The sequence below is a fragment of the Melanotaenia boesemani genome, chromosome 21, assembly GCF_017639745.1.
Source record: "Melanotaenia boesemani isolate fMelBoe1 chromosome 21, fMelBoe1.pri, whole genome shotgun sequence".
NCBI lineage: Eukaryota > Metazoa > Chordata > Actinopteri > Atheriniformes > Melanotaeniidae > Melanotaenia > Melanotaenia boesemani.
In genome coordinates, this window is record NC_055702.1 from 14240322 (window position 1) to 14266393 (window position 26072).

At 38.6% G+C, this 26072-nt stretch overlaps 2 protein-coding genes across 3 annotated transcripts; one reads left to right on the top strand and one right to left on the bottom strand.

Annotated features, from left to right (window-relative positions):
* The first annotated feature begins 839 nt into the window (after positions 1–839).
* On the top strand, positions 840–24627 carry pde6c (phosphodiesterase 6C, cGMP-specific, cone, alpha prime). 2 transcript variants are annotated; one of them, XM_041973973.1, is made up of 31 exons: positions 840–920; positions 1594–1816; positions 1897–2004; positions 2834–2989; positions 5237–5290; positions 5954–6098; positions 6601–6746; positions 7107–7300; positions 7449–7572; positions 7839–7910; positions 16957–17109; positions 18087–18176; positions 18369–18509; positions 18619–18693; positions 18811–18875; positions 19049–19115; positions 19302–19349; positions 19454–19603; positions 19748–19891; positions 20255–20320; positions 20438–20593; positions 20985–21092; positions 21185–21294; positions 21391–21478; positions 21588–21688; positions 22128–22235; positions 22393–22456; positions 22903–22977; positions 23112–23195; positions 24273–24426; positions 24526–24590. In XM_041973973.1, exons 2-31 carry the CDS (start codon positions 1634–1636, stop codon positions 24573–24575), a joined length of 3279 nt encoding a protein of 1092 aa, XP_041829907.1. In that variant the 5' UTR covers positions 840–920; positions 1594–1633; the 3' UTR covers positions 24576–24590. The 2 variants fall into 2 exon arrangements, with proteins under 2 accessions (XP_041829907.1, XP_041829906.1); XM_041973972.1 differs by lacking the exons at positions 840–920; positions 1594–1816; positions 1897–2004; ... (5 more) ...; positions 7449–7572; positions 7839–7910 and adding an exon at positions 15983–16450 and having other exon boundaries at positions 21185–21478; positions 24526–24627.
* rbp4 (retinol binding protein 4, plasma) lies at positions 10510–12867 on the bottom strand. The gene is made up of 6 exons (XM_041973974.1): positions 12772–12867; positions 12364–12466; positions 11965–12101; positions 11744–11850; positions 11280–11492; positions 10510–11043 (listed from the first exon to the last, which is right to left on the bottom strand). Exons 2-6 carry the CDS (start codon positions 12463–12465, stop codon positions 11006–11008), a joined length of 597 nt encoding a protein of 198 aa, XP_041829908.1. The 5' UTR covers position 12466; positions 12772–12867; the 3' UTR covers positions 10510–11005.
* Positions 24628–26072: the final 1445 nt, after the last annotated feature.

Sequence of the window (26072 nt, forward strand, 5' to 3'; positions counted from 1 at the left end):
TCATTTCTGTAATATTGGATTTTTTGTTCCTATACATTTGAATTGTTCATAAAGCAAAACCTGGTGATATTTCAAATCCGTTTTTTTACTTTTTTGTATTTAGACACTGTTATAAGCATTAAGAATACATTAGAATGACAAATACTTGATATATTTTTAAAGGTACATTTGTCCTCAAAAAAAGTGCAAAGTATTTCACTAAAATACTATTTTCTGACACTTTTATTGAAAAAAAAAGACTAAAAGGACTAGGCGGACTGCCATAATTACAGTACTTAAAGGGTTAAACAAACTGTAAACACTGCTATTATGAGCACAAGTCAGTGACTGGTCGATCTGTAAAAAAAAAAAAAAAGAAACAGCTGTCAGTTTATACACATTTACTTTGAAATTGTTTCATAGTTTTTTTTTTTGGTTTTTTTTTTTTCTTTTTTGTTGTTGTTGTTTTGTTTTTTTTAGGGTTTTGTAGGAATGGCTGTAAAATGTTGCCAGTCCCTGCCAAACAAGACCAGCCAGTTTTGGTGGGTTATTCATCTACGCTAGATGGATTCGCTTAATCCTATGTCGTGCACAGCCCACTGTATTAATGGCATGACCACAAGAAAACACAGTAACCTTCCTGTTGATTCCATTTTAAGACCAACCGTGTGTATAGAATTATTAGTTCAACATATTAATTTAAGACGTTTTAAATATGATCTGTGCCCGATTTGGGGAATTGACATATTCTCTAAGTTGGTCTGCTAAATAGTTTTGAAATCGGTACACCCCGGGTTATATACATAAACGCACTCCGCAGACATCACGCATATGACGTCAACGCGCTGCAATTCAAACTTCAGGAAATGAAAGTGCTGGTCAAACAACGGTCTCGACGCAAACAGACTAATTTCTGTGGCTATCTTCAATTTTCTTCAACTGTGAGTGTTATATATTTTGTGTTTATCTGTGCCAGTAAACGTGTTTGTACTTCAACTTAAATAGCACGTACATAAGAGTATTTTTACTGTATTAGTTTATGTTAGGCAGTTTATGAACAGAGGTAATAGAAAATTGTGTTAGGCCAGTAACTAAGCTATCTCATTTTCTTTTTATTGAATAAGCACTTTATGTTGTATTTAAAAAAATAATAATAATTTTTTATCCTTAAGAGTGGGGAATGCTAGGGGTGGTTTTTTTTTTTTGTCAAGGCGTGGGGAAATAAATGGTTGTGGTTAGATTTTGGGTGTGATGTTTTTTGCTAGTTTGGTAATAACTCTATTTGTAATCGTATCCAGTCCATTGACGACACGTGCGGTGACCTAAATGTACTGTTTTTAGACACGGCCCAAAACACAGATTTTCCGTAGATGTTTGTCTATCTGAGCTGAAAGTATTAGCGTCGTAATACACTGGCAGATTTTCTAAGTGGAGTTAAAATAGCTCGGAGACAATATTTTGAAATCTTTGCGTTAACAAAAAGGCCCACGTTTATTTTCACTTCTGTCACGGTTGTTTTCATTTTGTCATATTAATTCATTCAAATTTACCATATTACCCCCTGGTAAACCAAATAAAAAACCTGTCACTCTTTGAAATTACCTGTCTCCGTAGACCACTCCATTTTACATTTTCAGTACCAACAAAGCAACTCATGACGTCTAAAGGCGCCAAAGAGACCATTGTCTCCAAATTGGGTTTCAAATCCAGCAGCTCCAAGGCTGAGGTGGAGCTGGAGAGAGTCAGGAAGGAGAATGCTCACCTGAGGAGAAAGATTGATGAACTGGCCAAGCGACACATCAAACACCCTGATTCAGACAAAAGCAAGCTGCTGGAGGTAAACAATGTGTTTCCTGCGACATCAGGGAATTGCAGTCTCTTATGACTGTTTTCATGTGTATTTTGTTTGGTTTTTAGAGAATCCTTTCCCTAGAGACGCTGCGAGAGAGGAACAATCAGCAGTTGTTGGTTAAAGAGCAGGAACTGGAAACTCTGAGACAGCAGCTGTCAGCTAAAGGAGGAGAGGTATGTACAGTGACACCTCTCTGCAGAAATATATGGTGAAAAATTACATACATGGTCAGCTATCCATCACGAAGTCTCCTGTAAACAAGGGCACATCCAGCTCAGAGTGAAGAGACACCCACAGCAGTTTCTTCGAGTAGATTTCAACTTGTGAGAATTTGTTGCACTCTTGGCATTGTGTTGGTGGCGTGTGTGTTGCTGGCAGCAGACAACTGTCAGAGAGGGGGGGGGGATCATACTAGAATTGCAATGAGCTGCCACAAACAGTTGGAGGGAAATGGCTTCTGTTCCATTTTGACAGCAGCTCAGCAAAGCAAAGTTTAGACAACCAGCAGAAACTGCATCCTAACACATGGTGTTATGTGCCGTTCACTTGACATTTCTAAACTGTTTGTCAGTAGTGGGTGTGTGTACATATTAGCATTCATGACTTGCTACTGTTTGACACTGGTGTAAAAATTCATGCTATTTGCGGCTGTTGCTTTTCCTTGTGTAATCTCTCATCTATTGTTGCAGAAATAGCTCTCTAATTTAGTCTAGTCAGAACGGCAGCGGGCCAAACTCACAGATGACATGCTGGCACATCGAATATCAGCATTTTGCTTTGCCCAGACATTAATCACGCTTCCCTCCTCCTCATTAAGTTTCATCAGCAGAGGTGCTAAGTGGGCAATGCCACCAGACTTCCAGCCATGTAATGTCAATTATGTGATGAGGATAATTGTGTGGAAGACATGAAACAAATTTTCTTAGCCAATTGCCTCTGCTTAAACAAAGACAACAAAAAACAAACAAAAAAAAATGGTTAACATTTTGTTGTGCATTTCAGGTGGTAGCATCACTGCAGGCCCAGCTGGAGCAACGGAGGAAAGACGTAGAGCAGAGAGATGCGTTGTTCCAGAACTTGTCACAGGAGACGGAGAATCTGAAAAACAAGCTGGCCGCTGTTTCTGCTCGATGCCAGTCCCTGGAAATGCAGGTGGTGGTAGGTTGACCTTACAGCCTTTGCACCTGTCAAGACGTTATAATTAGTCTGGTTGAACAAAGAAAAGTCCCTTCTTCTGCATGATCTGTGGCATTATTGGAAAGCAGTACAACTCTAATGATACAGCTGGTTTTAAAAAGTGTCTGGCTACACCCTTCTGCTGGTGATTAAAAATGTATCATGGTTAGTCTGCCTTTTAATTATATTTGAATAACCTAGTGATATCATGAGTAATTTTCTTTCCAAATGTGGGGAAGGAAGACAGATGGAGGTCAAACCTCAGAAGCCCCTCTTTCCTTTTTTTTTCTTTCTTTAAAAAAACAATGAGGAGTTGAGTTGTCATATCCCATGTCTAACACAGTGCCCACCTCCCCCTCCCCTTTGTTAGAACAAGATTAAATCTGGTTTTCTGAGCTCTGCTTCCCATTCTTACATCCTCTTACAAATATTTCTCTTTATATAAGCACTCCTCTTCTAAACTGCAATAATTTTGACAGTAAAATTCTGTTTTAGAAATCATTTGTCTCCTCACATCAGAGAAAAATGGTTTAAAGCAGCAAGCACTTAAATCATGATTGGTGTGATGGGTTTGTGGTCTGTGCTGCTTTTAATGTAGATTTTTATTAGAGTCATTTCAGCACTTTTATTATAACTTTTATGTTTTGTTGGAAAAGTCATTTTAGTGACTGATGTATCATATGTTTGTGTGATGGTGCATTTGCAGGTTTTTCTTTGCCCACCAGGTGGCAGTGTTTAATCTGTTTTCTTAAACAGCTGACATCACCTTCCTTTTTGAGGCTTAATCAATCTGTTCTAATTAGACTTAAATTCCCAGTAATACATAAGTAAAAAGCAAAAATACTATGAGAATGTGCTTTTTTTTTTAATGTCCTTTTTTCCACATGTCATTATTAATTAGATAAAATATCGTTCTGTGTGTGATATGTATAGTATAATTCCCATCTTCATCAAAATAATCTGCATAAGAGCCTTTTGTGAATCTGAAGTTACATGAACTGTTGTTTACATTTTGCTTCCTCATTATAGGTTTTCTAAAATTCTTGCTGTTTTTAATTATTAATCTAATTAAAACACCAGGCCTCTTAGTGTGTTTATGAAAATCTTTTTAGCTGCTCTGCTCTTATTGTGGATATATCACTTCATCATTGGAAGCTAGAGCTTAAGAAAGGGGAGTTTGAGTAAATTACAGCTGTAATTAATTTATTTATTTATTGTAGATATGGAGTGAATAACATTAGGGGCTACATTACAATGATTCTATCTCTCAGATATCAGCAGATATTTCTTAAGTCGTTGTTCCAGACTCTTTAAGACACACCTTCTACAGTGACAGAGAGCTACAGTATGTGAACAGTATTTCTAATAAATTTGAGTTTGGTGGACACTTCAGGTGGCATGCAATGCAAGGGCTGGTTCAATAAAGCAGGTTATGTTGAAATTTTAAGTATGGCAACCCTGAGCTGAGGGAAACTCAGGATTTTCTGTTGCAGAATGAGAGATAACACTTTCCCTGAGTCTGTTACTATGGTAACTGACTTCACAAAGTAAACCTCCTCGCTGAAATGTTTACTGTAAAGAAACCCTGTTTCTACCTGTCTCCTCCTAACTGAAGTAGTAGACATGGGTTGTTTGTACCTATGCAATTCCATAGATTTAGACATGCAGACCTCAGGGTGGCAGAACTATAAACTAAACAATGGTCCTCTTGGCATAAATGCTGTTGAACTGTATCCAGGGTTTGTGGCCTTAGTCGAGACAAAGCACTGCGTAGATTGATCGCTCGGTCCAGTGTGTTTGTCTTGCATTTTTCAAAATAAGTCTGAATATTTAAAAGTAGCAGGTCTGTGTGTGACTCTGAGCCTGTGGCAGACCTGCAGTTGTGTGTGGTTGTTGAGATTTTTTTAAATAAAAAATGAGCAACAGAAACGCACAACGACAAAAACACAAAGTACCTTGAATTGAAAGAGTCCATTACTGACTCTTTTTGTTTATGAATAATGTCAAAAGTTGCATTTTTCTTCCAAGTGTATGCATATTAACAAGAAGACAGAGATGCCATGAGATGCACACTGTGGCGACTGGTTCATTTAAACACTCAGATCCAAAAGAAGTTCAGGATCTTTTTACTCTGAAGCCTTTGTAACTGAAAGTTTAAGATAATGTAAAAGTGGGATCAGATACAAGTGACCAGTACTTATCTTGTATCTTTTCAAATCTTCTCTTCAGAAAGGAGAGGCACCTGCTGCAGACTTTGCATTAGTGCAAGATCAACTGAGAGATGTGAGTCCAACTAAAGTGTTTTTTTTTTTTTTTTTGTGAATGTAATGTTACTACTACAGAATACTGTTGTGTACAATTACTGTGAAACTGAAAGATATGAGACAGAATTTTCCCTACTTTTATTTATTTATTTTTTCCTTGGGTCCCTTTTTTCACATCTGACATGATTTATTGAAGATAAAAAGAAATGTCTGTGACATGCTTTGGTCAAAATGAAACAGACACTGCAGCCGCTCATTTTTTCTTTTATTATTTTTACCTCTGTTCAAACCGATAATTTTAGTGGCATGGAGTGACCCATGATTCCTAATCCACCTATCTCCTCCTCAGGTTCTGACGCTTTCAGTGGTCTGTAGTACTTAATAACACCTTTAACATGTTATTACTACACAAAAGTGCATGCAATAAATACCCATAGAGCTCAGATCACACGTTAAACTAATAAAATAGCACTTGAATGTCAGTTCATTTTTAAATGCTTACATTTCCCTCTTCTGCAGTTTGACGAAGAACGGTTGGTATATTATACATTCCTTTAGACTCATATTTTTATTTATATATATGTATATAATAGTTGCCCTAATATACACTGTAGGTACTGTATGTATCATTTAGATACAGAAGACACCGGGGTATTATAGAAACTTTGCATCTCACCACCAGGCTCTTGAAAAGAACCAGCAATGGCTGGTCTATGACCAGCAGAGAGAGGCCTATGTCCAGTCCATTGTTGCCCGTACACGGGATCTGGAGCAGCAGCTGGCTCAGGCAAAGCAGCAGCAAACCAAAGCAGAAGCCGGTTCAGGGGGTAAGAATGCGCCCTGAGGATTTCTTATATTGTCAATATGAGGGCTTCATTGACAGTATAAAAAATCTTCCAGTTGAAGGAAAAAGAAATTAAATAAACTTCACTCTGTTTGCCTAGAGCATGAAATGTAAGAAGGGGGAAGTTGGTCAAAGATATGCAATTTGATTGAAATATTTTTTGCCAAACCATTAATTATTGAAAAGATAATAGCATTCATTTAAAAGATGCTTTTTTCCAAAGCTACTTAGCAACGAGGAACATGCTGAGGCAAAATGAGGTTCATTATCTTTCCTAAGGATATTTTTTAGCATAAATAAAGGAGGGAAGTTGGGATTTGAACCAGCAACATTATGAGTGAAAGATGACCACTCTTATTTCCTGACCTACAGCCAGAACCTTTCTTACATTTTCTACAAAGATAATGCTGAGCAGCTAAAAGGTTTTTTTTTTCTTAAATCCAATGTTTTTGCTTTAACTTGATTAATGATGCTTCTTATCTCAGTTCCAACCAGCTCTCCAGATCCTGGAAAAGAGTCTGAAGTGAAAAGCCACTATGACCAGCTGCTGTCAGGAGTGCAGAAAGACCTGGAGAGCCAAAAAGATCTTACTGCCAAAGCCCAGCTGGAGCTGAATGTGCAGAGAGAACAGGTAAATGATAAAAAAAAAGACTCTGGAATTAGTTTTTACTAATTTTGACTTCATTCTCTTGCATTTGTTAGAATTCCTCTTATTTAATGTGTTGTAATGATTGTTATATTGTGCATGTTGTGGCTTGTGATGCATACATTAGTGGGAAACCTTGTCCTTCGTCTCGCTCTGAAAATGTGAACCAATTCATTGGCATTCTCTCTGTTCAAAAGACTGATTCAGTGCTGAATCAGTATGCTGCTGAATACCCACAGTCCTTGGATTCAGACATCTTTATAATTGATCTGCAGAGCTCGATTGAAGAACTGAGTAGACAGAAAGTATAAACAGTTTTGCAATTTGTTTTCATCGGCTGTACAGACCTTGAAAGCTCAGGCTGGGCTGCAGTGTCAGAAGGAGCAGGTCGCCAGAGTCCAAGAGGAGATGTTAGTGATGAAGAGGAAATACGAGGACAAGTGCCGCGAGTTGTCAGCCTTTCTGAGGAAGTACGAAGAGAAGAGCAAGGACCTGGACGAGGCCAAGATGCAGCTACAGGCAGAGCGAGTTGGCAACAGGTAAAAGAAGTCTGAACTTGTGACTGTCAGATCAACAGTCTTATTTTATCTATAAATCTGACTTGTGCAAAGAAACTTGTGTGGTTTCGTATTTCTATTTAGTATTATAGACAGAGACCATAACCTTGTGAATTATATAAACATACAGACATGTAGCGAATGAAGAAAGAAAAGCGTCGTCTGAGCAGACAGACAGAATAAAAGCAGAACTGGAGAACGTGAACACCAGATTGGAGGAGGAGAGGAAGAGATCTGCTGAGCTTTTGTTGCAGGTAACATTCCCATCATCTGTTTGCATTTAGCTTCTTTTCACTAATATGCTTTGAAAGTATTTTACTCGTCATGCATAAACAGAAGTCTGCAAATGGAAATGCCTCAATAATCAATGATTATATTGGACTGAAAAAATGCAAGAGTGCCATAGATTATATTAATAAAAAATAATTCCATGTTTATTAGAGCTGGAAAGAACTGAGAAGTGCACTTGTGTTTTACTCTTTAAAAGGACTCTTGAAATGACATTTTCTTGCCTTCACAGGTGAATATGCTGCAGAAGTCTCTTCTTAGCCAGAATGAAGAGCAGAGGAGGATTGCAGCACTGGAACAACAGGTTACATTCGATTTTCATATCTAACTCACAATTGTGGCAATTCTTGTTAATGATTGTTAGTTTTTAAAAGTGTTGCTATCCAAAATACGCCCTCTCCTAAGATCCAGCTGTCTGCCAAAGACTTTGAGAATGAAAAAATCGATCGTCAGAGCATGCAGCTGCAACTACACAAGGTGCTGAAGGAGCTGCGCAAAGCCCGCGACCAGATTGCTAAACTGGAGTCTGCGGTAAGTGCTTTGCTTCACTATGTTATAGGTTAGAGTAAATAAGCAGACAATGGCTTTTGTTTTGTCATAAAATGGTTGCTGTCAAAACTTCAGTGTTAAATGCAAATGCTTGAAATGCTTTGAGTTTGTTCTTTTGCACCAAAACTAATAGAATTCATTGTCATCTTTTGTATTGCAGAAGCAACCAAGTGCACGCTTTTCAGAGCCTAGCTCGTACAATAGGTTTGAGTTTGAGCGCCTTAATATTGATGACCATCACGGCCCCACATCCCCGTCTAAAGTCATCAACCTCTTGGATGAAAGTTTCTTGGAGTGTCCAAAGTGTCACGCTCCTTATCCAACCAGTCGCCACAGGGAGCTCCTGGCCCACATTGACTACTGCCTGGCCTGAGCTAGCACTAATCAGATTCCCAACCTAGATGTCTGCTTTTTGTCCTCGCTCCAAAATAAGCCTCAAACAAAGAAAACGATTAACATTGCGTCATATTTTTTTTTTAGGTTAAAGGGAATTGAGGCACTCTTAAAACTGCAGGTTCTCCTGCTTTTGTAACTGTTTTTAAAATTTGTGAAAAGCATCATTATGTACATCGCTGCCTCCGGCTATTTTTACTGTTAAAGCATCACCAGATCTGCGTCATTTTACAGTTTGTGAAGCTCTTACTGCACTGTGTGTATAGTTTGTGTGCATTAGATCAAAATATTTATTCTTGAGTTTTTAAATGAGCTACTCCCCCTTTTTTTCCCTTTTTAGTAAATTATCTATTTGTGTACAATGCTGCATGCATGGTGGCATTTTTATTAGTATAATCATGGGAAATACTTTATTTTATTTAATATGAAAGTTTACAAACCTCTATCGTTTTTGTTCCATTCATTAGAACTCCTGTAAACACACTGTATCTAAACTTCTAATTTCCATAACCTCACCTTTGATAATATTATATTTTTTTTTCCTCACATGCATTTTTCTGTAGAAAAAGCAGCAGTGATAAATGATGTTTTTCGTTATAGTGATGTGACCAAATAGGGTTAATATTTCTGTGCTTGAACTCTCTGCTTTGTTACATTAAAAGGCACTCCTGTTTGACAGCGTTCAACTTACTGTTGTCTATTACAGTATGTCTGTAGTGTGTCGGTGTTTCTGTCTACCATGTTGCACACAGTTGGATAAACTTTGCTGAACCATGTGACTGTGACCATGACTAAGATCGTTTAGTTTTATTTGTTGAACTTAACCAGACTTCGAACATGCAACAGTTGAGAGCTTAACCAATCCCATGTGGCAGGTAGTCTTGTGTATTATTCCCATCCATCTCCACCTTGACTTTTTGAGCCTGCAGCCCTGTAAGGCTGGAATGAGATTGCATGAGTTAATTCCTTGTACTAAACTATTTACAGCAGGGATTACCTGAGGTCTTCTTCGTAGGAGAAAGGAGTTAAGGTGTCTTTATTCCTGTAGTCTTGGCAATGTGACTAGTTAGACTTAAGACAGACTGGACCTGCTGTACATCTCACCTTTTTCATTTACCATTTTACCTTGGATTGTGTGTATTTAACCAAAGTACCATCAGGGGATTTTTTTTTATTATGTTTAAAGTTTTCTTTGTTTTATTCCAATCATGTGTTTCAAAGTTGTTTTGCTGTGGTGTGTATTGTACAAAACGTGCAATAAAGACGTGAATCTCCTTCCGACACAACACGTTTTGTTTACTTTGTCATATCACTGTATTTCAAGGCTAATTGTTTTTCTGAGTGGAGCTTTGCGCTAATGTCAGCATACTAACATGCTGCTGTTCAGCAGGTCTAATGTGTGTTTATCTTCTTAGTTGGAATGGGATCATTTGCTAATTAGGCCTACACACACACACACACATTGAGGCAGAGGCGGATGGGAACGTAGTTTAGCTGGTATTAAGTAATGTAACAGGCAAATTAAAGTTTCAGTGGGATAGTGGTGCTACACCAAAAATGTAGATGACCATAAAATGAAATCAGCAGATATTTAGATGTTTTTAATCTTTGGCGCTCAAAACAGTATCAGAAGCTAAAATTAACCCTGTAGTTGTGTTGACAGTTTGATGGCAGTAGAGTAAAAAAACTCAGCATATTTATGTAAAATCACTAAACTCACCAAATGTTATAAATCAATCAGCTACAGACCAGTTGGAGCTGTGCAAGTGAAATGTTAACCCAACATACTTAGATCAGGTGTTGCGGTAAACTGTTTATCTAGATTAGACATCTGTAGGACCTGCTGCTGAACTGGTAGAGGACATCTTCACACATTATTTTGATTTTAGAGTCATTTTTTTTTATGTCTGAGGTTGTGAGGAATGCTGATAATTTAAAAAAATTGTCACGAACTGAGCCTGCATGGTTTAAATGTTTTATTTCAAAATCTGAATCAAGACGTATACATCACATAATTAAGAAACGATAGAACTACTACTGTATGCCTATATGTAATACCAAAGGTGTATAATATTAAGGTTTATCAACAATATGTACTACAAGATACTACATGTTCAGTATAGAAGCAAAGGCAATAATGTTGGATATGTTTTTGTTTTGTTTGGTTTGTCCAACACAGTTAGAATTCTGAGCTAAAAGTTTAGATTCATGACATCATCCAAACCAAAACAAGTAGCAGATGCAGACTTATAGGGATTTTTTTACAGTGATGGTCAACAACAGTCTAATATGTTAATGTGACTGCTAATAATTTCAGACTTTGTTTGATTTTTAATCAGAAGTAATCTACTTTTTTTTCTCCTAAGACACAAAGAGGCAGCAGAGTTTAGGAAAAGGTGGGATTCAGTCTCAGACCAGCAGAGGGGAATACAGTCTTTGGGCTGCAAACTTCAAGTATTACTGTGGCTCAGCGGCTCCGTTGTTCTCGCAGAAACCTGCAATACAAAGTAGAGGAACATTTGTGCTTACTGAAAATAAAATGCAGTCACATTCACTGATAATGCATTGTGTTAAAGGAGATAAGAGTCTGTGTGTAACATCCAGTAAAAAATAGGATTTTAGCACTGAAGCTAGACAGCAATCACAATCACTAGCCCTTTCACCCTGCTGAGTGACACAGATTTGACAAATAATCCTGGATCAATAAAGGACAGCGTGGAAGTTAACTCACCATTGTGCGCAACACGTCTGTACTTGCCTAACAGACAAAGGTCCGTCTTTTTCTGGGTGATGATGGCTTGGTCTTCTGGCCTCAGGCCAGCCGAATGACGTGAGAAGACGAAGGAGTAGCTGTCTAAGCAAGTGCCATCAGCGTCTTTTATTCTGCAGGAGTAGTGGATGGCATAGTTGTCGTAATCAGTGTCAATAACCCAGTGTTCATCATCTGAAAGCAAGAAGAGTGAGAGAAGTTAGTGACCAACCTTCTCTCTTTAATCATCTTGGTTTCATTTACAGTCCTGGGGAAAAAAGACATCCAGTTGAGGAGTATGTTATTCAGCAGTTGGCCTTTTTCTTTTTGGTCAAACAAATTACAGGATGAGAATTTATAGGGAAAAGACAATTTGTCAGCCAAATTTTACACAAACATCATCACGGTGCTCTTAATTAACATGACCGTATAAAAGTTCTGCTTACTTCCAGTCTGCAGGTATGAAGCTGCTCCCCAGTACTTCATCCTAAACTTGGCAGGGTTATCGGTGTCCTCAAATGTGGCAAACATGTGGGCACACATTTCCCAGTTGCTAAGAGCAAAAGAAAGACATTTTAAAAGATGAAAGACAAGTAACTGACCAGCATATTATGTGTTATAGGTGTGGGTCTCTTTCAAAGCCTCCACAAGACCAAAAGACACCTACTTGAGGATGATCACTCTGCCCTTAGCAGTGGCGGTCATTACGCCATTCTCCTCCACAAGAAACTGGGCCACGACGTTGTCAAGTAAGAACAAACCCTCTGGGTCCTTCTTTCCAACAGCATACCAAATTCCCGCATACTATGGTTAAAAAAAAAATCATGGTGGTCTTAATTAACATGACCGTATAATATATATATATATATATATATATATATATATATATATATATATATATATATATATATATATAAAAAGAAGGCTACTTTATCTTACTAATATATTTGAGACCCACAATCTAAAAAATACAACTTAAAGTACTTTGAGCAAAAATAATCTATTACTAGCCATTAAACTCATAACAGGATAAAAAAAAAAAGATGTCTTAACATTGCCAACTCACCCTGGTTTTATCAAAGTCCTGCTTGACCTGGATATTGTCAACCTGACAGTCCTGTGCCCAGGACAAGGCCAGAAAACAGAGGACTACAACGTACCGCAGCATTCTACCTCAGGAAGAAAGGAAGGGTAGAGGGAAAGAAAAACATTTGGTACAGGCAGTTTTAGAAAAGAAAGAATAACAGGACAAACAAAGGGAGAAGACAATTCGTCACATTTTCAAATAATTTCCATTAACGTCCTCAAGTAAAGCGAAGTCTGATCAAAGTCCATGAAAAATCTCTTTTAGTAGCTGATGTGTGAGAAAAAATAAAGAAAGAAAGAAAGAATTTTGGAAAAAAGAAAAGTAAGTTACTTTAAATGTTCAAAATTTAAATGAGAGAACCCTATCCAATCCACTGTCAGTGCATACCTTGTTACAAGAAAGAGTCTGCCTACAGAGATCCTCACTGTACAGGGTGGGTCTGGCCTTATATACAGCTGGCTAGTATTGCATAATAACTTTGGGGGACCTGGACCTCCCCTGTGCTCTCCACACGGTTAGCCTGCCCTGCATCCTTTACATAACTGCTGGTTCCAGTCCAATTGATTTGTGTGTTCTGCAAAGATTAGTTGACCACTGCTTTGTATCTTCCTGTGAATGGGTTTAACTGTTACTGCTGAGTTTCTTAGTCCTAAGGAGCCACAAGCAAAGCCAAGAGGAAGTTTCGAGAACTTCAGAGTGGTTTTCTTAGGCAGTGATGACACAAAACTACACATAAATACGCAAAATAATTCGTGTGTATGGAATGGGCCCCCAGTTTTAGTGAAAACTTAACTGTTACAGCACTTTCTCCTTAATTTATCTAAGAAATGTCACAGCAGATGTGAATATCTCCTGTAATCACCAGTATGATTGCATCAGTGCTGTTTTATCCCTCAGAGGTATTTGCATAAAACAAGGGCAGAGTCCACCTTCTACTGATGTAATGTCATTTATTTGAGAACCTCAGTATTTCCCATTTTAAGATGTTCCATTGTTCCAGGTCTACAGTCAAACAGCTTGTTTTCATCTTCTAACCTGTTTTAACCCGATGTTTGGGGTTTGCAGAGGTTAATGTTTACCAGTATGAGCAAGATACAAGAAATACCTTTTCTGCTCTCCAATTTGGATCTGTTTTTCATCTGACTTAAATCTTCTATGGCAGACTCTTTATATATTGATGCTGTTATTTTGCAATGGGATCATATAACAAGTCTTCTGGGGGATAAAAAAGCATAACAGAGCCAAACATCTGCAGCTTGCATAACCAAAATCTTGTCCAGTAAAAAAAAAAAAAAGAAGAACAGTACTTTCACTCCTAAGCATAAATAACAGACATTGGAATTTAGCCAGAGGCAGTGAAACGTTTCACAATCTTGAAAACAGGCTAAAGAAATTCTGATGTTTCCCTGCCAGGTTTGCGTGTACATTTACAATTTCGGGCAGTTTGTTGGCAGCAAGAGACCGTTTCTTGTTCTTGATGGAGTGTGACACTTGAGTTATTCAAGATCCCCTATTAAACTGGGGATTGAATAAAATGCCTCATGGCTAAATGCAGCTCTCTCAACTAAAACTTAAAGCTACATTTGACCTTAAATAAATGAATACAATTGTTATTACCTCCTGAAAATAACCTATTCCATTCAGATAAAAAACAAAACAGTATTGTTATATCATATCAGTTGATTTTGCCTTGTCTCTTTGTCCTCTTTTGTACACTAAAAACTAGAAGATACACTGAGAAATGGGCTTTTACATTTCAACAACACACACACACCTTTTACAGTTCTTGCTTTATAAGCTTGTCTAAGTCCTTGCAGCAAAATCTATAAGGGAAGTCCTTGTTTCGCCCATCTGCCAACACCTAACCAGACAGCGCATCCAGGTTAATAATGGCCACCCATATACGCTTAGGGCCTTGTCCTCAAATACCCACAAAGCAATACCTGGCTAGTTTCCAGTCCCAAGAATTCCAAGAAAAAGCTGTGATGATTCCATTAATGTACAAGTGGGCTGCTTCTACATAGGGAGCATTTAGGCTGCCATTATAGTTCTAAAAGTGATCATTGCTGCTAAATGACAGAATTTAGGTACATCCTTCACAGTGACAACAATGATGATGTAATTTGGGCAATAGCCAGTGTTGTTTTGGTGAGGAAGTTATTTGAGGCCAGGGAAGATCCTGTCTCTTGATTGCCAAAATTCTTTAAATAAAGGATATCAGCCGGGAGCTGTAATAGACTGTTGGCTTGAAAATTGCAAGCTATTTACTGTCAAGGGCTCACCCTCTGCCAGGAAATAACAGTTGAAAAGCTTAAAGTGAGTAGAAATTACTCTGAAAACATGCCGGAAGTAATTGCTGTTTATAATCAATGCCATAGAAAACAACTTATTAACTGAAGAAGCTAAAAAAAAAAATTTAAAATTATTACAAATGGATATATAAAACTGCCACCCATCCCTCCATTTTCTATTCTGTTTCTATTTTTCACGGTGGGCTGGAGCCTCAGCTATGGGGGGGAGAGGCAAGATGCACCCTGGACAGGTCGCCAGTCTATCACAAGGCCAGATAAAAAAAATGAGAGAGAGAGACTGGAGCTGGATACAATTAAAAACAGCTTCAAAGACTGTATCAAACCAGCTAAAATCAGTGACAAAATAACAAAAATAATGTAAAGCATTTATGCTCAGACTGGCTCATACACCACGTTTTTATACAGTGGTTTAGTTTAAAATGTGCAAAGCAAATTTTTATTTTAAAGTTAAAAGATGGGAAACAAGAACAAAAATAAAGAAATGTGCAACACAAATAGGGACCAAAAGAAGAAGAAAAAAGGAATCCACTGGAAAAAAGAAAATCTTGAAATGACTGTTAGGGCATACAAAAGCCTCCATGGGACTGGAAGCATGCCTGTCCATGTCATTTGTAGTTGATTTATGTGTCCTCCTGTATAGGCGGCTTGCTTCTACAGGATATAGGAGGACATGGAGGCCTTTTACAAGTATGTGCCTGTTTGCCTATAATCCGCCCACGCTGTAACTTAAGCCTCAGGAGAACAGATCCCATGCAGAGACCCAGTGGTTGGACCTTTCTGAAGGTGGACCTGAATTATAACCATTTCAACTGAAGTACATTTAAGGCTTTAGTCTTTCCCCACTATGTCGCTCTCTTTACCCCTCCATCATATCAATATTTTGCTGATAACTTCCTGCCATCATGTAGCCCAAGTGTGCCACCACACATCTAATCTGTCAACATTTAACTTTCCCCCTGTTGGATCGGACTGCCTCATGCACAATCATCAGCGTTTGGGATTTGCGGGTTAAGGACGCTTAAAGAAGGGGTTTTAATGTCATGACGTCACATTAATTAGCGGTCACTTTTATCCTTTCAGCCTCTAAGCCGCACTCTGCCCTCTTCTTTCTGTGGGTGGACACGGGATGTGTCTGTAGAGGAGAATGCACACCCGTTCAAAGGGACGCTGCTGATCCATCCAACCCTGAAGGCCAGAACACAGCTCACATCTCCATCTTAATATTTCCCTGCAGGTGATGCTTTGGTAAGAAAAAACATACAGAGAGGACACAATTCGAGTTCAAAATGGCAGATAAGGATAGCGTTGAGAAATACCTGGAAAACAACCCGCAGTTCGCCAAAGAATACTTTGATAAGAAGGTGCGCGCGGAAGCCCTGACCGCCGCTTTCTCTACTACACTTGACATCAAAGACACCGCTTCCTTCAAGGATGTTAACTCTGTGCAAGAGGCCGCTATCATCTTTGAATTGGTCCAGGAGTTGCAGAAACCGGGAGAAATGGAGAAGAGTCTACACAAAGTGCTGCAGAGAGTCGCTCTGATCCTTCAGGCAGATAGGGTCAGCTTCTATCAGTGCCGCTCAAGAAACGGAATACCCGAGCTCGCCACTTGTCTCTTTGACGTGACTCCAACATCCAAATATGAGACGAACCTGATCAACCCGCAGGGAGAAATTGTTTACCCTATCGAAATGGGTGTTGTCGGTCACACAGCGAGCACCAAAAAGCCACAAAATGTTCCGGATGTCTCAAAGGTGAGAAAGTTAGAAGTAGCCTACCCGCCTTTTCTTTAAACTTGACAAAAAGGGAAAAAGGGCACGTGAACGCAGCATGCTGCTTCATTGGCTCAGACTGGCTCATACACTAAGTTTTTATACGCTGGTTTATTTTAAAATGTGCAAAGTAAATTTTTATATTGTGCTAAATAAATTAAATAGAGCCACATCACTTGATAAAGATATACTATTTGAAAATATGTTAATGACATGTGCAACTTATACACATAGAGTAGTGCTATTATTTGTCCTTCCAATGTAGTTTGGCATATATTTAAATTATATTTCATGTTTATATTGATATCTCTCACACAGGTTGAATTTAGTTTAATTAAGATAATTCATTAACACACATAAAAAGAATATTGAGCTAATGAAAGTAAAATTGCTACTGAAAGTGAAAGTGTGGTGTTGTTGGTTTTGGGGGATATTTCTATTTTGGTTTTGGAATAAGTACAAGTTTTATTCATTGTCTTTTGATCCAGAATTCAAAGTTCAGTGACTTTGTGGACAAACAGACTGGATACAAGACCAAGTGCATGCTTACTTACCCTCTGGTGGCTGAAAAGGAGTGTATTGGTGTTGTCATGGCACTTAACAAAATAGGAGCTGATACATTCACTGCAGAGGATGAGGAGGTAAGAATAGACACCTCAACTCGTAAAGAACATTAATGCTTATCAGTTGTGTCTATGGAGCACATCACTGGTTTGTTTTGTACACATTGCTGGTATTAAGCAGATTGACCATCAGAGATGCAGGATTATTAACAAACCCTCTTTCTGCTAAAGTCAAACACACATAGTATTTTGTGGGAATTCTACATGCTACATGCTTTCCTGCTTTGCTGCTAGTTTAAAAATCTTCTACTCAGTCTTTTGAAATGTTCGACTGAATAGAGATCATCACTGTGATTACATCCCACCAGTAAGGCGTAAAACACTCTTATTATGTCAGAGGGAGCCAATCAGACCCGTCTGGCTTTGAGCATTCAACCTGAAAGAAGGCAAAATACTTTAACTAGAAATATGTTATCTTTACAGTGTATCAGAGCACATTCACTGTTGCCTCTGAAGTCATAAACACAAACTGAGGCACAGTCCCATCAAGAATAAAATGAGTTAGATGGAAATGATGTTTTTACACACAACTCAAGTTTGATTGTTAAGAGATCCAAGGAGAGGGGTAGTAGTGAATTTAGCTGCTTAGATGCTATAAAATATCTGCAGTGTTATTTATGTTGGGTGACAATGTTGCAGATTTCAATTTCAGTATTCAAGAAGACACGTAATTGTTCACTTAAGCATCAAAGGGTATAATAATATCAACAGTTGTGGAATTTTATCACCTTTTAAAGACCCATGGATATATTGGATATTTTTGTAAATCAGTGTAGGCCCTTTAATATAAGCAAAATGTGTATTTGAACTGTTAAATCTAGGTGTCATTATATGTGTGAATACTTGGAGCCCCTGCTATATTATCCCTGTGCAGTTCCCAAACCCACATCTTTGCTTGAGGAAATGTATCTAAATTCTGTTGTGCTGATAAATGTCCTCATGCGTCTTAAATCTACTGCTGTGTTTAAAAACCTCTAATCTGTTTTGGTCTATAGCTCTTCCACAAGTACATGACCTTTGCCCAAGTCATCGCCCTGCAGCATTACACAATGTATATGCACAATGTGGAGTCTAGAAGGAGTCAGGTAAACCCAACCGCTACTATTTATTACATAAAATTAAGAAAGTGAATGACAGAGTTGGACAGGGGAGTGGACATGCCATAAAGTCCCTTCCATCAGTAGGCCCTGATGATTTCCAGGCCTCTACTAGGTGCTTACACCAAATAGCCTTGTTGTATGCATTCCCTGCCTTCATAGTGGTTTCCTTGGCTCTAGGTGCTCCTCTGGTCAGCCAGCAAAGTGTTTGAGGAGTTGACAGACATTGAGAGACAGTTCCACAAAGCTCTCTATACTGTAAGGACCTATCTACAATGCGAGCGTTACTCAGTGGGTCTGTTGGACATGACCAAAGAGAAGGTTTGTTCTGAAAAATAGATTTAGCTTTGGATATAATTTCTTCATGGCTACAAACACAAAAAACCTGACACAAACTTTTTCTGTGTATTTTTGTTGTTTCAACCCTCAGGAATTTTATGATGAGTGGCCTGTGAAACTTGGAGATGTGGAACCCTATAAAGGACCAAAAACACCTGACGGCAGGGTGAGAAAGTCTTTTTTTTTCCCACGTGTCACTTTAAATCTGACTTTCTTTGACCATTTTGTTAATCAGATTGCAACTGATCAATGATTTCTATAAGGCCTCTGCTTTTTTACACAGGAAGTAATCTTCTACAAGATCATTGACTACCTCCTGGAGGGCAAAGAAGAAATCAAAGTTATACCGTGAGCAACATTACTACAAATGCACACAAAGTCAGAACAGGACTTTTCAGAATGCAGTTTTGAGTTGTTTTTTTTTAAATCAAAGTCAAACATGAACCAAGTGAGTCAGCAGAGTTTAACATCCTTTAAATTCCTACCTCACATTGCTCTGTTTCTTTCACACTTTTTTCCAGTGGTCCACCTGCAGATCACTGGGCTCTGGTTAGCGGACTGCCAACCTATGTCGCAGAGAACGGTTTTGTAAGTCCTCAGAATTACTAAAATTATAAAATGATTCAAACAAAGGCTTTCTACACTTGCTGACTTATGTCACACATGATCAATAGGTGTACACAACAGGGAAAATAGAATATCAATTTATGCTTAAAAAGTAAATGAAATGTTTGCCTCATGAACTGATCTGATCTTTCTATGTTCTGCCTGCAGATCTGCAACATGATGAACGTGGCTGCAGATGATTACTTCACTTTCCAGGTGTGCTTGGCCACATGGAGCACACATCATCAGTGTTGGTGCTTTCTTGAGGATCGCATTAGAAAACACGGTATTGGTTTGACACAGTCCTCTTTGCTTTACAGAAAGAAGCTGTGGATGATACAGGGTTTGTTATCAAAAATGTCTTGTCACTGCCGATTGTCAACAAGAAGGAAGAAATTGTGGGCATCGCAACTTTTTTCAACCGGAAAGATGGCAAACCGTTCGATGAACATGATGAACAGATCACTGAGGTTAGTCTCCTGTCGAGCAGCATGTCATGTGTTGCTGTCTGCCTGAGTGTAGCCTTACTCTTTCCCAAAATTTTCCCCAATAGAATAGTTTCTTGTATGAGTTGTATCTTTCTCTTATTCTTACTTTCATTCTGCTTGTGCCAGGCCCTGACACAGTTCCTGGGGTGGTCAGTGCTGAACTGTGATACCTATGACAAGCTGAATCGCATGGAGTGGAGGAAAGACATTGCCCAGGAGATGCTCATGTACCAAACGAAATGTACCAAAGATGAGCTGCAGACCATTCTGGTCAGTATCAGCATAACTTTTTTCCACATTTTTCCTCCATAAGCACACCTTTGATCTCTCCACATTTGCTCAAAAGGCAATTAAAGCAATTTCAGCTAACACACTGTGAATAACGTTTTGAAAGGCATTGTCCATTAGCAGCTTTAGAGAAATAATGGAAGGTCTGAAGGATTATATATTTACTTGGCAAGTAGCATTTAATAAGATGACTGAAATTTACAAGGTTACCGTAGGAGCACTTGTTTGAAGTCTCTGAATACATGGCATAAGGATATCTGTGCTATAAATTGCTCTATATGACCACAGCATGGTGGACAGAATGGAAATGTCATTTTAAATGACTGCTCTCTCTTTTATAACCAGAATACCAAGGAGAAGTTTGACGCAGATCCGGAAGACTGTGACCAGAAAGAGATGTACAAACTACTGGTATGTAAACCTCAGCATAGAGACCACACCAGGAAAAAAAATCAGTCATGTATTTTTTAAGTAAAACGTGATTCCAGGATGCCCTCCGTCTGATCTGGGTTGTATGTTTTTGTACAGAGAGCAAACTGCCCCCCTGCAGACAATGTTGATGGAGAGACTCTGTACTCATTCGGCTTCAGTGACTTCCCTGTTAGTGAGCATGGCCTCATCAAAGCTGGCATTCGCATGTTCTTTGAGCTTGGAGTTGTTGAAAAGTTTAAAGTTCCTGCAGAGGTGAGTGGCCTAAGGTATCACTTTTAATGACTCAGCTCTCACAAGATGTTTAAGGTGTTTTTTAGCTAGGGATGTTCTCGGATATAAATCTAGGAACTGATGTCATTATTTCCAGCCCCTTTTATCCAAGATTTTACCAGGGCTTTTTAAAATTCATTTTTTGCTGATGTTTTTTTTTTTATATTTCCCTTTTAACTGAAGAAAGAAGTGGAAGCTTTAGTATAGCAGGCAAACCGCTTCGGCTGTGATCCCTGATGCAAGTTGTGCTTTATACCAACAAATTGCTTAGTGCTCTGTAGCATGGCTGTAGAAGCAAATGAAGAAGCAGTTTCCATCCTTGTCACACTGCCTTTGATGTTTTTCTTCGAATAATCCACCATGTCCCTGTCAGACGCTGACCAAGTGGATGTACACTGTGAGGAAGGGTTACCGTTCTATTACCTATCACAACTGGAGGCATGGTTTCAATGTAGGCCACACCATGTTCTGTCTGCTGCAGGTAACACTGTTTTTTTTTTTAATTAAATATACACTTTTGTTGATGTTTAAACATGAGTTAAAGTCATAATTTATCTATTTCCTTTGCTACAGACAGGAAAGCTGAGGAAGTACTACTCTGATCTAGATGCCTTCGCCATGGTGGCTGCAGCTTTCTGCCACGATATTGACCACAGAGGGACTAACAACCTTTACCAGACAAAGCAAGTCAAAACACTTTCTCTTAATATTTGGATGGCTTGTACACATCTAAAAAAAAACTATTTATCTTACTCAAACTGTTATGTTTTCCTCTGTAGGAGTGCAGCTCCTCTGGCCAAACTTCATGGCTCTTCCATCATGGAGAGGCACCATTTGGAGTTCAGCAAGACGCTCATGGGAGATGAGGTATGACTCATTTAATGGTCCACATATAAATGTAAAAACAACTCCTATTTAAATAGTGCCTGGTATGAAAAGCTAACTTATTTTGCCTGGGCTTTGTCATCTCTTTCAGACCTTGAACATCTTCTGTAACCTCCAGAAGCGTCAGTTTGAGACTGTGCAGCACTTGTTTGATGTCTGCATCATTGCTACAGATCTGGCCCTTTACTTCAAGTAGGTTCTCTGTAATGAATAAATGAATGAATAAAAGAATAAATAATTATGATTTTGCCTAATAAAAATCAAAAAGGGACATGAACGCCTGACTTCAAAGCTGCATCATGACTAAAAAGCAGAGTCTTTCACTTTCTTGGTAAAATTGCCCATGTTGTTCACCGCTGTCATCACATCATATCACTGAATTAGTAGATGCACTTCTGGGATTAAAGAAGCAGGGACATCACAAAAAGGCTGCTTATTTGAGGTCAAATTACATAATCTTTTATATTATTTTTTAGGAATAGATAAATATATTGGAAAAAGCATGAAGGACTTGTCCCTGAAAGGCTTCATTGTATCCCATGAATGCTTTTCTTTCTGTGTCTTTTTGTTGAGTTTTAATGAAATTTGTATTTGTTGGCACTCAATCAGTCATCTCATTGCCTTTATGCAGAAAGAGAACCATGTTCCAAAACATTGTGAATGCCACAGAGCCGATGGCAGATGAAAAGGAGGCCACTGCTTACATTTCCAACAACCCCATCAGGAAGGAAATTATCATGTACGTAACTGATTTGAGTAGAAACACCAGCTGCCAAGAAAAGCCTTTCCAGCTGACTCTATGAGAAGATTTCTGACACAGCAGGACGGTGAAAGTTGTCAGCATAACTAGCGGAGTGTCATCTTCTTTCGCCTGACTGTCTGTCTCTCACCTCCAGGGCCATGATGATGACAGGCTGTGACTTGTCAGCCATCACCAAGCCATGGGAGGTACAAAGCAAGGTGAGTGGCCTTGAGATGAACACTGCAAAAAACAGAAAAAAAGCCCTCAGTGAGCTCTGCAAGAAATAATTATTTACTTTAGCTAAAGCAACCTGCTTAAAACTGGATGGCTGTCATCTATTTAAATCTGCCTGTTATCCATTTATTAAGCTTATAAAATATGTCCAGTTCAACAAGACTGGTCTTTGACTTGTTAAGTAATGTACAGGGGGGAGGCACTCTGTTTTCAAGTAGCCTTCTGTTATTATTGTGCCTGTTGTTACTTTTAAGCTAAAGCTTTCTAGAAGATAAGTGGTAAAAGAGATCCTGCTCTGCTGACATGAATTCTCATAGACATGTAAATGGTGTACTTTTGGAGAGAATTGACAAAAGACTGACTACCTTCCTCTCGCGTCTCTTATTTTCCTGTATCATGCTTTCTTTCCCGGTGTGTCTGTTCGCTTTAGGTGGCTCTGATGGTCGCTGCTGAATTCTGGGAACAGGGTGATTTGGAGAGAAGTGTTTTGGACCAGCAACCAATTGTAAGAGCTGCACCCCTCCAAGTGCCCCCACCACCAAACTGTTTTCATAATGTTGTTTTTTTTTTTTTATCGGTTCCAGAGGGCTTCTTACTCCTGTTTCTCACATGAAAATCTCTCCTCTGTCTCTCTCTTAGCCCATGATGGACAGAAACTGTTCCGAACAGCTGCCCAAGATGCAGTGTGGTTTCATTGACTTTGTCTGCTCATTTGTGTACAAGGTAATAAACTATTTCTATCTTTTCAGAAGGTGAAAATGCAAAGATAGATGTTATGGCCCTAAAAAGAAGAAAAAAAAAAGAAGTAACAAGCTGATTTTGCAATAGGGAGCCTGTGTTGCAACACTGGTCTTTGTTGGAATTTAAAGACTCAAAGTCTAACAGTGCAATTCTTCAAGGGCTTTATTTACAGAAAAGCAAAACTCTGCACATGTTGACAGTTTTATATGAGCAAAAACTAAACTGAAAATAAAAAACCCTCATCCTGCTTCTTATTGTGTATTTGGCTACTTTTAAACACTCCTCCACCAACAATAAATGTGTGTAAAGCCTGCTGTAAATGTTGATGAAAAAATGGCCAGTGAGTTCAAATAATTTCTCATGCAGACTCATTATGAGCTCGACAGAGGCATTTCTGCACCCCTGAGAACATACAGGACTTATGCTTAACTGGCAGGCCCCAGCAAGCTTTTTCTCAGTAAAGGTAGTATTTGGACCAGCACTCACGTGTGAGCTACATTAAAAAAAATTTAAGTTTCTGCTGTTCCTGGACTAGTCCTGTAAGAGGCATACCTTATAATTGTAGGACTAGAAATAACAAAGCTCTTCTTCTAAGCAGCCCGCAGCATGGATAGACTAAACAACCCCAGCTCCCAAACTGTTTGGATTGAATGGTAAACTGTCAACAAGTCATATCTAACATATTTTAGCAACCTAATATTAAACCAGAAACTGAAACCACTACATACAGCAGACAAGTTCAGGTACTGGACTAGAATCCTACATCAGACAAGGGATTTAGCTTCCAAAGATTGACTTCCCAGATGTTTATGTTAGAGAAGGAATACCAAACAACGTTAACATTTTTAGACATATTGCTGCTCTCGAACTCAAAATGACCTAATATTTTTTACATTAGTTTTTTTGTTTTTTTTCCAAGGTCAATAAAAAGTTGATATTTGAGATCGCTGAATCGCTGCATTCTGTCTGTGCATTTTACACAGCATCCCAGCTTCATTTGGAAATAGGGTTGTTTATTCTGGTTGAACTTACCTGTTTTGGGGGGTTGTGGGGGTTTAGGAGTTTTCCAGGTTCCACAAAGAGATCAAGCCCATGTTTGATGGTCTGAACAACAACAGGGCACACTGGAATGAGCTGGCTGAGGTGTACAATGCAAAGATGAAGGCAATTGAAGATGAGAAGAAGAGACTAGAAGAGGAGGAGGCCAGGAAAGGTAAAAAATATATATATGTATATATATATCTTTGCAAAATCTGAGAGCAGGATGCATAGTTGTGTATTTTATGCATCTTTCTTTTTGTGTGTTTGTTAGCTGGAGGGGGTGGCGATGGAGGGAAGTCGAAGACCTGCACCATCTGTTAGGATCCTTTGGTTCTTGGATTTGGACTAATGGAGTCTGTTTAGAACTGGTCTAGACATTACTGGTCTTTTCTGGTATGACAAGTCATCTTTTGGATCTTTCCCTTGGTCTGGTTTCCACCACACCACCATAGTTCACTCTGGTTTTGTTTTTTTTCTGTTCACTTTGGGGTACTCCAGTTCAACCCTGTGTGGTATGGTCTGGTCAAAGTACCCTACTAGTCATGTGTAGTCATGGTCTGGTCTGCAGTGCAGTCTGGATTACATCAGCATTTCTTCAAGGAGGAAAGAAGATACTTTACCAAGAAGAAATGTCAGGACTCTGACTGCAGAAGATGTTTGACTCAGAAGATGTGACATATATAAAACGTCTTCCTTTCTCCGCTTTGTACGACGCACAGCCACGGACTTTTAGATTGTAAAATACACATTTTTTCCCCTCAACACAGAATCAGTTCAAACATTTCTAACATGGTTTGACATCATGTTTGGAGAAACTTATATGCTGGTCATACTAAGATAGAAATGTCTTAGCGTACATAGTTGAAATAGGCATTGGAGGAGTTTAATTCAGACAGCATTCTTATTGGCAGTCATTAACACATAGTATAGCAGTGCTGTGGCTTGCACAATGCATTTAGCTGCTGCTGTTTTAGCAGCAACAGGCCTGAACAAAGACAAAGAGGGAGAATAACACCACAAATGTAAACTGTAGTCATGTGGAACTTTAAAATTTTGGCTAACAGTTAAAGGAACGGGCATTTGAAATGTGAAATGAATCCCCTCAGCACATAAAGCGGGAGGGACGAGGATTAACAACAAATAAGGGTTGATGTTTTCTTGCCTCTGAAGGAGCTGATGAGTTATGTGAAGGTTTATTCATCCCAATATGCAATTCATCTATATACTTTTTTTTTTTTTGAGTATTTTGTACTTGAACATTGTTCATGAACAGAGAGCTTGAGCTTTGAGAGAGAATGTTCTGAATCTACAAACTATTCCACGAGTGAATCATTTCCATTCAGGCAAAGAAACTATGAGTTGTGAAACTTTATTGTCAGCTTTGATAAACACCTTGAAGCTGTTTTGACCTGGAGAATTATGTAACATTTACTGCAGTCTTTAGATCAAATTTACAATTTCATGTTCCTTTTCATGAATTCACATGTATATAGTTGATTACATAGAAATTGTAAAATAAAAGTTATGTAAACTTGGTAAAAACGGAAGCATAAAACTACTATGAGGGTAACTTTTGCTTCTTCTAAGCAGGCAAGAGTCAAACAGTTCAGTAGGTCTACCTCTCCTGTAAGAAGCTTTGGTAGGATTTGATTGGCAGCCAGTGTTTGTGATCCACACAGCTTTAGACTTACAGAGGAGACAAATGAGGCTATGAAAACCTTATCATATGTATGTGCAGACAATGTGGTTTTTTTTTTTTTTTGTTGTTGTTTTTCTTTTTTGTAAAGAACAACTGTTGTTCCATTGATTGTATGATGA